The 17,292-nt window shown below is 37.8% G+C and overlaps 1 protein-coding gene across 2 annotated transcripts in view; it reads left to right on the forward strand.

Annotated features, from left to right (window-relative positions):
- Window positions 1-17,292, forward strand: part of GMDS (GDP-mannose 4,6-dehydratase) — a 418,974-nt gene that overhangs the window by 47,944 nt on the left and 353,738 nt on the right. For both annotated transcript variants that reach the window (XR_001877006.1, XM_017828779.1), the window contains exon 2: window positions 15,800-15,844. Coding sequence is in view for 1 of the 2 variants with exons in the window: in XM_017828779.1 (XP_017684268.1) it covers window positions 15,800-15,844 (45 nt within the window). In the remaining variant the exon portion in view is untranslated. The remainder of the gene's footprint in view (window positions 1-15,799; window positions 15,845-17,292) is intronic.

Consider the following 17,292-nt stretch of genomic DNA (forward strand, 5'->3'; position numbering starts at 1 on the left):
GTTGTGTGGTGCTCTGTGTTTCCATCCCTGAAATCTTGGTGGTGTCTGTGATAACCAAGGCTGTGCACTCCTGCTGTTGATATTTTTACTTCTAGGTTCTTTCAGAGGTGGAACCTTATATCTGTATGAATAGTTCGACTTGCCTTGGTACTGAAGGATTCAGTGTTATGCTAGCATTACATTATACTTTGAAATACAAAGGAAAGACTTGATTACTTTGTCTGAAAGTAATTTCTTTTGCTTGAAGTATTAACCTCCTCTGACTAAGTCTTTGGTCTTAAGACTCCCTCTAATCTGAAGGACTGTATTCCCTCATCTAGAGGGGGGGAAATGTTTTAATTATCCGGAACAAAGTTTTTCTGAAGAAGTACAAAGTAGTGCCCTCATGTTAGATAACACTGCTGGTGAGCATTGAAAAATTACTTCAGTCTGAAGGATTGTATTTGTGATACACTGTATGGTTCTTAACTAGTTCCTGGGGTTTGGAGATAGAAGCCTTTTTGTATGCTTTTTAAAATCAAAGTATAGGTCCCCTTTCTTTTTTCCTCCCATTTTGTCTCTTTTCGGTTTGTGCTTTTCATGAGCGTGAAGTCTCTCTCTTCAAAGACCCCACCAATTTGTACCAATCATATAGGTTGCTCAGATGAGAGGATGCTCCATCCCTGGAAGTGTTCAAGGCCAGACTGGATGGGACTTTGAGCAACCTGGTCTAGTGGAAGTTGTCCCTGCCCACGGCAAGGAGGTTGGAACTAGGTGATCTTCGAGGTCCCTTCCAACCTAAACCATTTTATGAAATTGTGCAATGTACAGAAAGTAAAATGAAGCTGAATAGTTCATACTATAACACTTTCTCCCCCAATGTTTCCCTATAAAATATTTCACAGCTCTTTCTCTGCACACAAAATATGACACTGAAGCTTTGAGAATTAGAACAATTCTAAGAATAAGGCATTCCTCTTCAGTATCTAGCATAGTTATAGTTCTCTCAATTCCCTCTCCCTTTTTAACCATAACTTGCAGAATTTTTCTATATGATAAGCAAGGTCCTTAACAACTTTATTTTTACTGGCAGAAGAAACATAGCACATAATGGCATATATAGCAATGCAGCTATATAAATTCTAGCTGGCTTATTTTAATAAAGTATTCCCAATTCCTGGGTATTGGCAATTTGCTCATAAGAGAGTTAAAAATAAGCTTCTTTCTTAAGAAATAATGATAAAAATCCTCCAGAAATGTTGCAATATTCCTACATTGGCTTGAACTCCAGATGGAGAAAAGAAGTGGATTGTTCTAGACAGCAAGCTTTATTTTTCAGCCCAGTTATTGTGTGTCTGGTGATATCAAGAGGTAATAACTTTATAAGGGAGAAGGCCTGAGAAAGAAGTGATGAGATGCAATAGAATGTCTTGCCAGCTGTTCCACAATGTACTCAATGATCGTTGACAGGGAAGCTGAAGATTTCTTTCTGAGCCTTTCAGTTGCTATAGTACTGTTACCCCAGAGGTCTGTCTTTGTTTCCCTCTCTCTCTCTATAAAATGTTATTAATGTCAATAAAAATAATCATTAAAATTATGAATTAATTGAAAATGGTTCCACAAAACACTGTCGAGGATCAGTTAACTGAATGAGCCACAGTCAGTGGATCTGATAGAGGCCAGTAAGGCTTGTATTACTTTAATAGCTTCATTTTTCAGTCAAGCTTCTCCTCTGGATTTCAGCAAATCTGTTCAATTCAAAATGTGTTGGTGCAGCCACCACACTGTTTCTAGCAATTTTAACATCAATTTGTTCATGCCTAGTCTGTCAAAACATACTTGAATGTGCCACTTAGTAATATTTCTGCAATTAAAAAACCTTTCCCCTTTTCCTCTTAACAACAGGGTAAGTTTGTCTGAGAATTTCTGCTGGGACTTGTGCTTGTATCCATGTTTTAATCAGTTTTCATTCCTGATACCTGTTTTCAGGACTGTTTGGATATGTTGCTATAGTGTTTTATAAGCAATGTTATGCATAATCATTCATCTTACACTTTGGCAAAAAAAGCCTTCAAGCCAAGTTTAAGTTAATTGGTTGAGATCAAACACAAATCAAGCCAGAGGCAAAAGTGAAGGCCCCACAGAACTGTTCTTTTCATGTTTTAAACTAGGAAGGACAGTGCAACTAAAACTGTACCTCTTGTTACAACAGCATTTTCAGAGTTTTAGTCCTTTTCAGGAGAATGACCCAAAAATTGTGGAAACTACTTTGCAATTTTTGCTTTAACTGCATGGCATCAGCAAGAGTAATTTGTTTTATTCAGTCTTGTTATGCATTAAAAAGGGAAAAAAGATGATTTCTTTTAGTGTCTTGCACTACTAGTCCAGCCATTTACATTGTAGGAGGCATTTTTGTTAGGATTTTCCTCAAACTATAAATAAACATAAGCAAAGTGAAGAACTATCTTATAAAGATGATCTTCACCTTATTATTAACTTCTAAGACTTTAGAAAGCATAGATAGTTGGAGATGAAGAAGATTCTAAAATAGAGTACATAAGATATTGGTGTTCTGTTTGTTTTTCCTGTGGACATCTGGGACAGCCAGTTCCTGTGCTGCTTCTTGACCACCTTCTACAAAGTGTCATTAGGATCATGGAGCTTCAGCCTGGTGAATTTCTCCCAATTTAATGTGAAAAGTTAAATATAAATGAAGTGAGTGTTTGCAAATTGCTAGCTTCCATGAAAGGGGGAAGGAAGAAGCACGTTGCAACGCAATTATCGTGATTCTGCATCAATGAAGCATAGAACAATTAAGCTGTTGAGGGTATGGGTGATCAAGTGAGGAATATACCCGCTTATTTCCATGTGTTCTTGAAGGAAAACTGAATTGTCATAGATCAGAAATGCATTTGACCCCATGCATGAAATGTGTGTGCTCAAATGATTCCTGATGTTGTTCAGGAGCTAGTGGTGAGCTTAGCTACTGCTTTTGTGTAAATGAACCAGTAAGAGGACTTTGTGTACAAGATTATATGAAATGCTCTTTACTTGACTAGATTCAATCATCTTGAAGGTATTATATGTATATTAACATGGGTGCATAGAGAAAAATATAACTTGGCATCCTTACAGCATGAAATGCATTAAGAAGGGTGAATAGGTATCTGACACCAACATTTCTGGGGAAATAATTTTGTTTTAAGGAAAGTAGAATAAAATTAAAATGTGACAATAGTTGTGGGAAAGCATAGCTTTCACTCTCCTAATAGATATGTGCATCCACTTTCACTACAAGTGACAATTTTACCTTTTCTGCATGTCAGAGTAACAAGCTCAACCTTTGCTTGTCCCATTCCAGTCATTTTGCAGAAATTTTTCTTACACTTCAGCAGGATAAGCATCCCTCCACTAGAGTTGTTTGCTACCTCCCTGGGACCCCTGCAGTTTACCTGCTGAGGCAAACTTTAGTTACCTGATGGCTGAAGTAGTTTGCTAGATTGAGGTTGTCCTACAGAAGTGCATGAGAATACTTGGAAATATTTTCTTTGAAGTTTGAACATCCCTTCATGTAAACCACTAGCATGACTAAAATAGAAATATGTGGGGAATAAAAGGAAAGTTCTCTATATGTAACTAGAACTGTTGCAATCGTTAGAATCAAGGAAACTTTTAAAACTTTCTAGAAAGGTTTGTTTCCCTCACAGAGCATCCAGTACACGCAGAATGTTTGAATTGCAACATGTAGGCATTTTGCTGAAAGAAGCAGCTTTGCACTAGCTAGAATCCATCTAGCCTGTCTGTTTGCCAAGTTCTTAGAGAAACAAAGTAATATTGACAAATAAGAGGTGCAAACATGAAGCCTCAGTTTTTCTTTGGAATTCTGCCATGGGAGCAGTGTGTGGGTGGCTGGAGATCTGCCTGTGTGTATGGATGGTCTCTCTGTACACAACACGTGGCACAGATGACTACAGCATTAGTCACAACTCTGAATGAATGAAACGTAGTGCTGTGTGTCAGGCAGCACAACTGGTCTCTGAGAAGGGAGGGAGGGAAAGGGTGTTGTTGTGATGCCTCAGATCATGAAGGTTGAGTTTTACCATCATCTCAAATCAATATGTTGTACTCTTCTTTGTGACTTGTAATAAATCGAAGAACTTTCTCAAAAATACCTGCTGGTATGATGTCATCTTGTGGGGGTTTGACCCCAAAAATATCCAATTTCCAAGCTCCCCCACAAGTTGCCTCAATGTAAAAGAGACAAGGTTTCAGACAGGCACAACTCAGCATGGGGGAGTTTTATCAAAATTTATTACTAACACAATAAATACTATAGAAACTAAAAAGCAAATAAATACACAGTATTAATACAATCTCTACCACCCTTGGGGGTCCTCTGACATCAGTTCAGAAGAAAAACCCTCCAGGATGATAGTTAAAGTCTCTCTCTCATTGGGGTATCAGGGAAGGGGTTTTTTGCACCGCCACCAGCTCCTCAGCTTCTGCTGAGGTCTTCTCCTGGACTGCAAAGGAACATTTGCTTTACCAGGTCTTCATCACAAGATCCAGGGAGTCAGCTTTGAGTCCTTCCTCCCTGGTTTGTGAAAGTTCCTCCCACAGAGTAAGATGTTCACTCTTTCCTCTCCAGGTTGCAGGATTTCTGGGCCTTGCTCATTTTTTTATACCCCATATACTTTTCACCAAAAGTCCTTATCCAGAAAAACCCTGTTTGGTTTGGCTTCTCTCTGTTCCAGCTGCTACAGCTTCTCATCTTCCACGTGTCATGAGGAGGCATTCCTTCCCCCCCCCCCCCCTGCATTCGTCCTTCAGTTTTCGGCGACCCCCGCCCAAACCTTGCGTAGGGCCTCCTCAGACCTTGTTCAGTGTATTTCCTGATGCCCTAAGTAAATGCAATCACCCCCTGAAGAGTAAGTGTGCTCTAAAGGGTACCCTCTAGTATAGTTTGGTCAGGGCACAGATCATAAATCAGGTGACTTATTAAATAAAAGTCCTGTTATGATGCCTCTTCAAGCTTTCTGAATAACAGATAACCCTTTAAAGGGAGGAAGGGGAGGGAAATGGATGATGCCCTTTCTCTTGGAATGAGGCAGAGGAACAAGAGAGATGGTTTGATGCAGAGTAGTTTACTTGATGTGGCGATGAACTCGTTAAGAGCTGCTCAAATTAGTTTTCCATGTGTGATATAGTTCAGCATGGAAGCTTGCTTTTTCTGTCAACTTTGAGCATATTGTAGTTGATTCGATGCATGAGCATTTAAAAAGATTCATGTGGTATAAGGTGCAACTTCTTGACTTCTATCTGTTGTCCTTATTTGATGGAGGTGTTGGCTAAGCCCAAGGAAAAGCCAGATGTCAGGTGAACCTGCAAATATGAAGCATGAAGATTATTCTAAATAGCTTTATGGTGGTGTTAATCTGCAATTCTTAACAGCATTGAAAGGAGGACCTGTGTACTTCATTTTAGGAACTGCTTATATATCTGATAATATTCTTCTAGTGTATTGTTCAAAAAAAGGGCTGCTTTGAGTCCCCATGTTTCTGAAAATGAGGGCCTCTTGTGCTTGGTCATGTTTACACTGGATGTTTAGCAAACCAGGAGTTCTCTTACTGAGCCTGCTATTGAAATTTTCAGTGTTTCTTAAAAAAGGATAGGAAGTTGCCATTTTCCAGTGCTAGTGATTTTGTAATAAAAAAGTAGATACTACGTTTCTTCACATTGGCCTTTTTGCAAAAACTGCTGTGTTTGTTCAGTTAAAGTGTACCCTTATGTCCCTTGGCAGTTAAAGAATTTATGAATTTTAAAGAAGTGATATTGTGATCCTGTGGCATTTGGCTTTTGGTAGGAATAAATGTAACAGAACAGTTTGCAACCTTAGTGAGACTGGGAGGTTTCCGTAGTATTTCCTGTAGTTCTGAGGGCTCCAAGTGATTCAAACAAACTGCAAAGAAACCTTGAGACTAGAGGAAATCACTGTGAATACAACAAAAAATGATTAAAATGTTCTATGTACTCCATCTCTCCACAGCTTGTAAAGTTAGTTAAATTCAACTAGGTTCAGGTTTTCTGGAAGAGCAAATGAAAGAAATTTATTTGTAGCAATACAAATACTCTTTAGAGTAATGTGTTTTGATACTTCTTGAGGGCTTCTTTGTGAAAGTTTTAAATAGTTCTTTTGTTTTAATTAATTGGAATAAAACTAACGTGGAAATAGTTAAACTACAGAGTTGCTTCCCCTTGATCTTGGTCTGTCCTAATCTTAATTAGGAAGCTGTTCATGAAAGCTATGTGGATGAAAGAATTCTCTTGATTTCTGCACTTCAAGATAATACAAGGGGTTATTGCTAACTCAAACTGCAGGTGATCTTTAATACTGTATGAACTGAAGGAATTGGTATTTTGCTGGTGGTTTTATAGTAGTTGGCTATTCCAGATCCTGCTCCTGACAGATAGGATAAGCAAACACGATTGCTCGCTTTCCTTTTTCTAGTTCCCCATAGGCAAGAACCTTGGCAATTGCAAATGGGTGGTTTTTTTCCCCTTTTGAAGCTGACAAGGGAAACCTGTGAAGCTGGGTACACAGGGCATTGTATAGTATCTGTAAATATAGGGATGACCTTCTGCAACCTTCTCTGAAAAAACACTGCATCCTTTTGCTATCACCCAGATAATCCTTATCCTGCTTGGCTTCTCGCCACCAGGAAGCTCAGTCCATGTGGCATCAGAGCCCTTGATTAGCAAGAGCAGCCATGTGGAACAGAGGTATCAAGTCTAATGTCCGATTTCAGTCAATCTGTACTTCAATGTTTTGAACATGAGTACCTTTGTTATATAGTTAAGCATCTTCAATAACAGTTGTCTTTACTTACAGAGGATAGTAGGCACTGTCTGAATCAATACTTTTGTTCATTCAATACTATTTTACCACAGAGTGAATGTGTTTATTTACAATTATACTATAGTAACATACATTATGTATTTTAAAAAAGTGAATCCTAGGCTGTAAAAAAAAATGAGAAAACAAAACCAAAAACCAACAAAACCTTTGAAGCATATTTACTCTTGCTTAAAAATATCCAACAAGTGCGAAGCTACTTCTAGGCATAATAAAAAAATGTTGCAAAACATGGAATTCTGGCGAGTGTTATCTTTGGGGAAAAATGGTTTAAAGTATTGTATTCAAATATTTGAAGACCGTGTGTCTTTGACTTCACCAGTTGTTTCTCTGAATTATTTTTTTGTTAGGACAGTGTTTTGGAAGGCATAGGAAGAACTTGTCATATTAAGATTCTTATAATTTGGTATTTTTGTAGTGGGTTTTTTGTTTTTGGTTTTTTTTTAATGAATTAAAGTGTATATTTAGGTGATACATAGATACATAACATACGTCTTTTATGGGGAGGGAGAGCATGTGTGTAAACACTAGGGAACAATTCTTAAGAACTCTCCTTCTACATTTCTCCCGTTACTGTTTCTTCAGTTTTTCCTGAAGAAAAGATATTACAAATAGTTATGTAAAGAGTAAATAAAACTGTAGCACTTTGGTCCAAATACTTATATTTTCTTGCAAGAATTTAGCTTTGTCTTTTCTAGGGGGGTTTTCCTTGTTTATTTGTTTGTTTGTTTGTTTTGGAGTTTCAGTTGGGCATTTCCCTTTCTATTCCATTGCAGAAGTATTAGGAAGTTCATTGCTGTGATAGGTTTTTGGGTTCTTTTGCTTCTTATTTTATCCCTTTCTGGTGTAAAGAGAAATCTGAACTGCCTGGAGCTCCAGGATGGTGATGATCACACTTAGGCTTGCTGATCTCTTGGCCACTCTGAATTCATAACTTTGGAAAGTGTTGGAGGCCACCTTTTAAAGACTTCTGTTACTGAAAATTGAGAAGTTTGAGAACCTCGAAATGAAAAGATGGAAATTGCATAAACAAGCAGCATTCCTGAACAAATTTGCTTATGCTTTGGTAGATGCCAGAACAGTAAAAGCTAGGCTCTGACGATGCTGACTGGGAGAGGCAATACCGAAGAGAGTTGTGACCCTTTGTAAGACAAGCTCTCTTTTACTAGAACTTCAAGTGTCCAGAAACAATGTTTGCTCCCACGATTTGCAGACTATATCACTGCAGGATCAGCACTTTTCTTCAATTCAAGCAAATATTGCAACACTGAGAGCTGTTCAAGTTATAACATACCAATCACACATTCCTAACTGGACTTTCAAATTTCTAACTATGCAAACTTTTATTTTCTTAAAAGTTGAGTTACTGTGCACTGCTTCATTACTCCAATTGGAACATGCTTGCTTTCTGGTTTTGTATTTATCTGTAAATATACCACATTTCAGACAGAATTGTTATGTCTGTATGTAAAACTGAGTATAGAAAAATGAATTAAAAATTTTTTTCCCAGTCTACACTCATTTACCTCTCCTTTGCTAGGTTTTGGTCTCATGCAAACAAGATATCAAGTGTGATGTTTATTTTGTTTTGTCTCCAATAACTGACCTTGCACCCTATTAGGAAAGAATATCTTGGGCTAAGCTTAAAGTCACAAACTCAGGCGACGAGCAGAAGTGGTAGAAAGCCTGCTTGAACCATCAATGTGAGAGGCTGGTGCTACAATGGTTAAAACAGCTTTAACCTCTGCAACTGTATTAGGCTTATGCAGAAAGAAGAAAACAAAAAGAAGAAAAAAATAAGAAAAGACATAGCTCTGTCTAAGAATGAGATGGGTCCATTATTTCTGGTAGGATGTGTATTGAGCTGTGGTCATAAATTCAGGTGGCCTCCTCAAGTTACAGTAATAGCCGTGTTACTGCTTTTATTTTGGTTTTTTCCTCTGTAGGATGTTGAAGGTAAAGATGGCATGCTAAGATTTCATATTTTCCTCCTGATGTCACTTCACAGAATTACTCATTTGCCTTAAACATGAAAGACATAGAATGTCTTCCAAACCCAAAATTTCTGGGCTTTATGGTTTTTTACTGTGACAACTCTAAACTTTGAAATTTTGAGGTCAAAGTTATTCTTTTGGGGGTGTGGCCTGCAGTTTAGTCGTGGGTTTCCTGGTTTCTTTGCTTTGTGCAACTAGGTTTTGCATATTTGGGTTTCCATTGGGTAGTGTTTGAGGTTAGTTTGCATTTGTTGCATATTGAGGGGTTTTCCCGAGTCAGTGTTAGTCACCTAATGGGGCTGTTGGGTTAATCTGGGTACTAGAGGGTGGACACATCCAAAATGCTCATAGCTGCTGCTAACTGGAGCTGCTCTTGCTATTTTGGAAATGTGAAAGATCATCTGATACTAGTACCTTTCTGAAAGCAGGAGGAAATAGGGATGGGTAAAACAATCAGCTTGTGGGTTTTAAAACTCTTATGTATTTCCCATTACAAACATTATAAGCAGAGGTTTTAATTTTCATATGGAGTGTTGTCCATATGATTTGCATTTTCATGTTTATAGACACATTCTTCCAATCCCTGTGGTTCCACTAGTGAGGCAGAAAAATATAGCTAGGTTTTGCTCAAATTCAGAGTTCGTAACTGTTTTGGTTTATGTTAGTATACTGCAGTCATTCATATTTGAAGAAAAAAGTAAGGTATTGTGACTCATAACATGCGTTGGGAAAAAGCTTGTTCTTTAAAATCTTCAAAAGGCTCTCTACTGATTCTATTCTTCTTCATAATAGTAGTTCTTTGGACATATCTGAGAAGTGGTAGTTATTTTGAGTATTTTAATGTTAGAGCACACAGCCTGAGAGTTTAGGGACATGATCTTTAGGTTTTTTTCTAAAAATCTGTTGAGCACCTGACTGTCATTACTGGGAAATCTGTAATGTGTTTGGAAGTAACACACTAAGTGCCACAGTTCTCTGCAATCAAGAAAAAACCTTATACATTCAGTTTGTTGGTGCAACTTGTTTTTCCCAACCTGAGATATTGGGGGGAGGTTTGTGTGATAGATACAAGCTGTTTGATTATTGTAGAATATCGTATGTGGTTTAGACTAAAGATTTTAATACATTTAAGTATCAACCCTTGAAAAATAAATCAGCAACATCGAGCTGACATACCTTACTGTTGTTGGCTTAAGTTAAGCCAAAATTTAGAACTGGCTGCCTGTCCTAATGGTAAGGAACAAACTTGAATTACAGAAGTTTATTCTGTTTATGTTGGCTTTAGAGTAGTGCAGAGGTTTGTTCTTTAGACGAGGTGTCCGTGCTGAGGTTCACAGTAGAATAGCGATAAATATTGATGATGTGAATAATGTTGTTTTGGATAAAGACAACTGGAGGGATGAAGGAAGAAAAATGTGTTGTTGTCTGTAACTACAGTTGCAGTTCTTAATATAACTTAATAGTGTAGCAGTGGAATAGTGTGTGAGGTCAGATGGGGCTTAGACTAGGAAATAATATGGTGATTCACTTTTCCAAAGCAACTTGCTTTTGCTTTTAAACAACTCTTAATTGACAAAGAACATAGTAATGTAATTAGAATGCTTTTGTTGTTGTTGCAAATGATAGCTTTTCCTCCTCTTCAATTTTATTTTGTACTGAAGTTAATGAATTTTTAAAAAACTTCAATTAAGTGAACAATCTTTTAAAACAAAGATTAGGGTTTTTTGTCATTTATTGCCTTTTGAGTTTTTCTTTTGACAGCAGGAACAAAAGGACAGTTATATTTCTATTTTTACTTGACCAGAATACAAATCAAAATAGCAAAATAACTACTGCATTTGGAGGGTGGCAGCTTTAATAAATCAGTTAAATACTTCAGAGTTCATAATTTTTCCTGTTTTCAGTATGGGGATTTTTTATGAATGCTTTAATGCTTTACCTCAAGTATCACCTTGAAGACTTGAGACAAAGTGCAGCACTGTTCTGTTTATAGTAGCTGAAAAAAATTACTGATTTCCTCTGTAAATCACTGGAAATTATTAGAAGTATGCATTTTTCAACAAAAATAACACTGTATTACTCTCTTGGATTTTTTTTCTTAAAGGAGACTTTTCTGGAGTGCTACAAAGAAATGAATTTTTATTATGGATTGACATTAAAATCGTTTAGATGTTGCTTTAGAATGGTGTGTATTCCCTGCTCCAAAGGATCTGTCACCATACTTCAGTTTTGTAAGTCTCTGAAAAAGCATTGGCTTATAGCTATCCAAAAGTTGAAAATTTGATGAAGCAATGATTTATTGTGCAAAGCACTAGTGGCACTGGTTCTGCATATTTTAATGGAAGTATAGATTATTCATTCAAACAAGGCTAAATGCAAATGGTGATGGTGCATTGTTGGTGATATTACTGCAGAAAAATGCCTTTAAGACACAAAACCTGTGTCCCATGGCTGAAAGTTTGCCTCTTCTCCACCTACTGTCCCCCAAACAGATTAGTTGACCCCATCAAAATTTAACTTCAGCAAAGCACAGCTATAGTTTGTAGTTCAAAAGCAATTTAGAACTAAGAATGACCTTGATAATTGACACCATCTGTAGTTTGAACTTCCATAAACTCACCTTTCCAGTAATTCCTAAAAGCATGGCACTAGCCTCAATCAGTTTTGAATTTTATAAATAGAAGCACCCTTGGCCTTTTCTGTGGTATGTGGAAAATTGTTACACCTTTTTTCCAAAGGTGTAATGAATTCGGAAAACTTGGTATTCTGTGGGGATGTTTGTTTTCAGTTGTTTGTATTATTCCCCTGCAATTCAGAGCCCTTTCTCCTCAGTAATATAGTCATAATAAACTTGCATAATTTGTTAGGTCTTTAATTCTTTTTCCCTCCTTCTGAAAAGGCACTCCATACACTTCTCCCGGAGTTCTAGGAATAGTAATAAAAGAACCCTATTCCTCCTCCTCTTGGTCTCTTTTCCCTTGCTTTTTCATACATCTAGTACTTTCTTCCACTCCTCTTTATTAGCAGATCATAGGTAGGATGTTTTCTAGTTCTTGAATCCAGGAGCTGTGTGGAACAGTGTTGGAACTGCCCATATCAAAGGAAGAGGATGAAGATGTCTTGCATTTCAAGTTGCTTTTACAGCCTTCTCTGAATGTGTCAATATAAATTCAAAATGAGTTCATTGCAAGTGGAGTTTCCCTGTGTAAAACAGTGCAAAATAAAGGATATTTGATTGTTAAACAGGCTATTTAGTTCCACTTGTTTTCAGTTTTCTGTATAAATTGTCCTATTCTTTGCTCATGGATCAAGTCAAACTTGATACTGTTTTTATTCCAGATGATTGTGGCAAAGCACTGTCTAACTTGTTTATGTCTCAATTTCTTCACCCCATTGGAAGAGGTTTTCTTTGATAGTTTCAAAGCTTATTTTAGTTCTTGACTTTAACTACTGTATTAAACATAAAATATTGCATCCTAAAATTGTCTCACGCTAGTTTATGTGACTGTTTTCTTTTGTCTGGGAATTTTACAGACATGTTGTAAGGCAGCTGCAGTTGGAAACCTGCTGCTGTGTCTTGGAAGCCCGCTGAAGTATCATTCTTTGCATGAGCTTTCAAACTACTGTTTGACTAAAGACAGCATAGTGAATCTTTAAGTCTGAGATGTTAGAGTGTGCTGATGAGGAACTGTTTTAACTGAGGTGGTTTATTTAATCAATCTTGTTGAACTGTTTTGATCGTTCAAGCTGGAACATATCTGCACAGAGCCAGGTCTCATTGCAATCCTACTTAAAGGCAATTTGTAGGCAATTTTCTTTTAAGACTGATGTTTTGTCCGCAGATAAAACCTGCTTTTGTCATCTGAGATTTTGTTGATTTGTTATAAATGGAATAGTATAAGCTGGGTGCTTTACATTAGCAAAACTAAGCTCTCAAATGTGACACATCTGAAGCAGAATAGCATACTGCCCAGTGGAGGGACACATTAAGTAAGCACTCTGGTTTGTACAGATCCTGTTTTTTTAGGTTTTGTGTTTGGCATGGGGAGTAGAGTAACTATCCATAGCTACCTCAGTGATCTGATTGGGGTCCGGGTGTACTAATACCTTGCTGGTTGCATGTGCTACCTAAGCTGGTCCTGTTTGGGTTTTTTCAGTCCTAAAGAGGACATAATGTAGTCTTGGGGTAAAACACTTAACAAAATAGGATCAAGGTCATTACAAGCATTTCTTGTGAAGACCCTGCCTCCCAGTCTCCAACTTCACAGGTCATACCAAGTCATGCACTTCATGCTGGTCTGTTCCTACTCAGATACAAACCCGAAATGAATGTTTGTCATTATGTGGCTCAAATAAAGCAAAATGTGCTAACCATAACAAAAACTGAGATTTGTTGCTAAACGCCTAGTTCCTTTAATATCCCTTTTCTGGCTCAGTCATTCCTGAATTCTGAAAGCTCTGTTTGTAGTATAAATGGAAATTAATAGCTTTGATAATAGAATTTATATGTGTAATGTAGTCTCCTATGGATTAAGGTTTAAATCACTTAACAGAGCTTACTTAATATTATGTACTCTCTGACCTCATTAGAAAAAGATGGAAAATGTACTGTCCTTACCAGCTGCAAACTCTTTGACACTTTGATCATTGTTCTGATTACCATTTGCATTGACAGGCTGCTGTTCTGAAAAGAAAAGGAAGGGAAACATGAAACCTGGGGGCCACGTGTGATATGGTATCTCAGCGCAGGACAGCATGAATCTGCACTGCGTGTGATTACCAGACAGTAAATCAGCTGTGCTGTGCTAGAGCCAGAAAGCAGTAGCTTTCACACTTGCTGCCTGTTTCCCACTCATTGTAAAGCCCTGCCCTATCACTTGATAGACCTGGAAAGGAAGCGCAGAGGAAGCAAGTGCCACTGATGGTTCAAAATGTTCCAGGGTGACTGGAAACTTTGAGCAATGGCCTGGGTGAGAAGAACAAGACCTTATTGACAGGGTTCAATCCTAGTCAAGTCTGTTTCCCATCAGCTTCCTAAGTAATCACAGCCTTTCTTTTCTTCATCTCCTTTGCACTCTCTGGGCCGAGTCTCCCACTTTCACCTCCTGCTTTATTTGATTTATTTTTTTTTTATTTTAGTGGACTCAGCAACCAAGGAGAACTAGGAAGCTTTCCTCCCTCTACTAAATCCTGGAGGAATTACTAATGAAAAAGATGACAAAATCATTCAAGATAGCTGTCATCCCCTGCTCTGGCCCCATGTTCCTCCACATTTTCCATTGAATATTCTTTGAATTTCTCCTTTCAGTAGGGTCTTGTTCTTATCATTTGATGTACAGAAATACATATGGTTCCAGTGATGCCATGGCAGATGTGGTTTGTCATGTTCCCAATTAATGGGTGTCATAGACTGATGGCTGTTGTTATAGGGCTGTAGCCCTGTAAAATTTTCTGCATACACATATGTACATATAGTGGGAGAAGTATGTAAGGTGAGACTTTCTTTCTTGTTTTCAAGCTTTCTAGACTCTGTAAGACTTTACACATAGAATAACTAATTTTTTTTCTAATGCTGAAGTTTTAAACATAGAGCAACATGCCCCTCGTACACTGCACTGTGCCATTTTGCATAGATATACCCAGGGTTTTGCCATCAATGCAGTAAACAGTCTCTACTGGCAGTCCTACTGCTCTAGGGCCTCCTAGTGCTTCTCAAATTTCTTACTTCAGTATCTTTTTCTCCTTAGACTCTCTGTGAGACAAAAAGGTTCATTTAACCTGAGGTAAAAAAAATTTCTCTGAAGAAAACATGCTTTTAAAGGACAACCACAGAGATGTGTCTTTGTTTTGCACTTAAATGCTCTGGCCATGATCAGGAGAGCAGATCCACATAATAGGGTTTAAGCACGTAAGCATATGTGGCATCTCAGTGTTTTTATGGTCTTTTTGTAGCAAGCCATTTGGCTCTGGTGAAATACATTTGCATATTAAAGGAACAAACAATTCAAAAAGTCAGTAAGAAGATGCAGACTTTGGGCATGAGTACTATTCACTGAATTGGACAGTGAGAACCCTTTTGGAGGGGTAAATTTACTGGGTTTGTGATGGAGTGTACACATTTATAAAGATGATATGACTTATTGTATTTGGTAATCCTGGCAATACTCATACCAGAAAAACCATCTTATTGCAGGAAAATGGGCACTAGCATGTGTTTTAAAGTATTGTCTTCTGGGGAGTTTATTAGCTGAAGTTTGACAAGGATGTAAATGAAAAAAAAAAAAAGAAAATTCCTAAAAATAAACAACCCAAATTCTCAACCCTCAATGATACATAAAATGTGAAAATGGCTTGTATTCTGTAGTATAAATATAGGGTGTGCTAGGGATGTTTTTGAAAACTCAGTTGGTCGGGCAGGCAGAGTTACTGCTGCCTTGAGAAGCTGTGTGGAAGGACCGCGTGTGCAAGGGAAATGCCAGCGTGACACAGTGCTACAGAGACATATTGGTTTGCAGAGTATGCCAAGCTTGCACTACTTTGGTTTTAAATATTCTTCCTTCCTTATGTCCAAAATAGTTCATATTCAATAAGTCTGGTTAGGATATTTTGGAAAGATGTCCCCAGGCACTTCATAATGGAACTTGGGAAGAAATTCAAGAGACAGGAGTTCTCAACTAGCATTTGTAAGCAAGTTATCTTAAAATATGCTGCTGCTTAATATAAAAGTAACTAAAAAGAGTCTATAGTATTTTTAGATCAGTATATGAATCTAGAGAAATCAAAGTATATGCTTGTTACCCCATCAACTCACTACAAGGTTATTTTCTTCCCTTTTTTGAGATCTTAAGCAGTCCAAATCTCCCAGGCCTGTTCAATGTGTTTCTAACATTTTCCTATGTCTTACTATTCCCAGGATGGATCGTACTTGGCTGAGTTCCTGTTGGAAAAAGGCTACGAGGTGAGTGACTCGGTGACTGGTTGCAGGCTGATGGAATAATTTGGATGCTGCAGCTCTGTCCGGCTTCCTCTGCTTCTGTCCTTCTCTGTGTATGTTTTCCACTCCAGCCCTAGATAACAAATCAAAACTCCAGAGAGGAATGTGCAACATGGCCTGTAATCATGCCAGGTTATTGTACTATTTATCATCTAATGTCCACTAGTGGATTCCCCCTTCTCCTCAGGGTATAGCTGCTTTGCATGTTTCCCGCCAACTCAGATAAGCGGCGACCTGCGTGAGCCAAAACTGTAAGGAATTAGGGAATAATTTATTATGCAATGTACCACATAAAGGAATAAGAATCTCTTGTTTGTTCTCTTTTCCCCCCCTCTCTTCGCAGTAAAGGCCCTTTTATTTTGGCAGTTATATTTCAGCAATGAAAACCTTGCATTTTGCTTTCTCTGTTTAAAAAGCAAAAAAAAACCCCAAACAACAAACCCAAAACAACCTGTATTTTGATGGAGTTGCTTTCTACCTTTTCTTTTAGATTAATTATATTCTTGCTTAGCATATGATTTTTACTTACCTTTTCCTTGAATTAAGGAGAGTCTGATTCTTCTTGCTGCATACTTTTCCCTGGCAAAAATCCCATTTCTTGTGACCCAACAAAGCAATAATCACATTGTTGCCATCTGTATGATTTGATGTGTTTGAACTGATGTTGACATAAATGTAAGAATATTTGCCTTCTCAGTCATGAAAGATGCTTCCAAAAGGTGCAATAATAGAAGGAGAGGGGTGATCAAATTCATTTCCTCACAATGTAGTATTTTCTGGGTTTTTAGTAAAAGCTAATGCTTGTTCTAATATTGAATTTTATTACTTCTATTGTAATACTGCTTCATAGCTTAGTGAGAAGTCTCTTTTCAGCCAGTCTGTGCTTTCCATGCTTTTGCACCAGGTTAATCTTGCCTTGCTTATTCCATCCGTTCTCCTGCTTTGTTGATTGATTTGCTTATTGATATTGGCTTTTCAGCGTTGTAAATTGATTTTTTCTTTTTTTACTATTTCTTCATTCCATTTGTGGAAGAGACACATCCCTGTGGTTACTTCTGCTTATCATCATGGCTAGGCTTCGCGAATGAAGATTTAGGAAGGCTCTATCCACATTTGTTACAAGCACGCTGGTGGCTAGTGAGGCCAACGAGATAGAAATATCCGATTGCAAAAGGCACAGCAGAAAGACTCCTTAGATGGTGTATTCTGCAAGACATGATTCTTTCTGCATTGTCTTTTCTCCTCAAGGGTGATCCTGCGTGTGTTCTCAAAGGAAGCAGCAGCGTTATAGATGGTGTGTCTCCAGGCCTCCCGATTTGAGGCCAGAGTAGACCAGTTATGTTGATCAATATGGCCAAGGCTGAGATGTTGTTTCAGGGAGTCCTTGTATCTTTTCTTCAGGGCTCCTCTCT

The sequence above is a fragment of the Lepidothrix coronata genome, unplaced genomic scaffold, assembly GCF_001604755.1.
Source record: "Lepidothrix coronata isolate B3197 unplaced genomic scaffold, Lepidothrix_coronata-1.0 Scaffold152, whole genome shotgun sequence".
Lineage (NCBI taxonomy): Eukaryota > Metazoa > Chordata > Aves > Passeriformes > Pipridae > Lepidothrix > Lepidothrix coronata.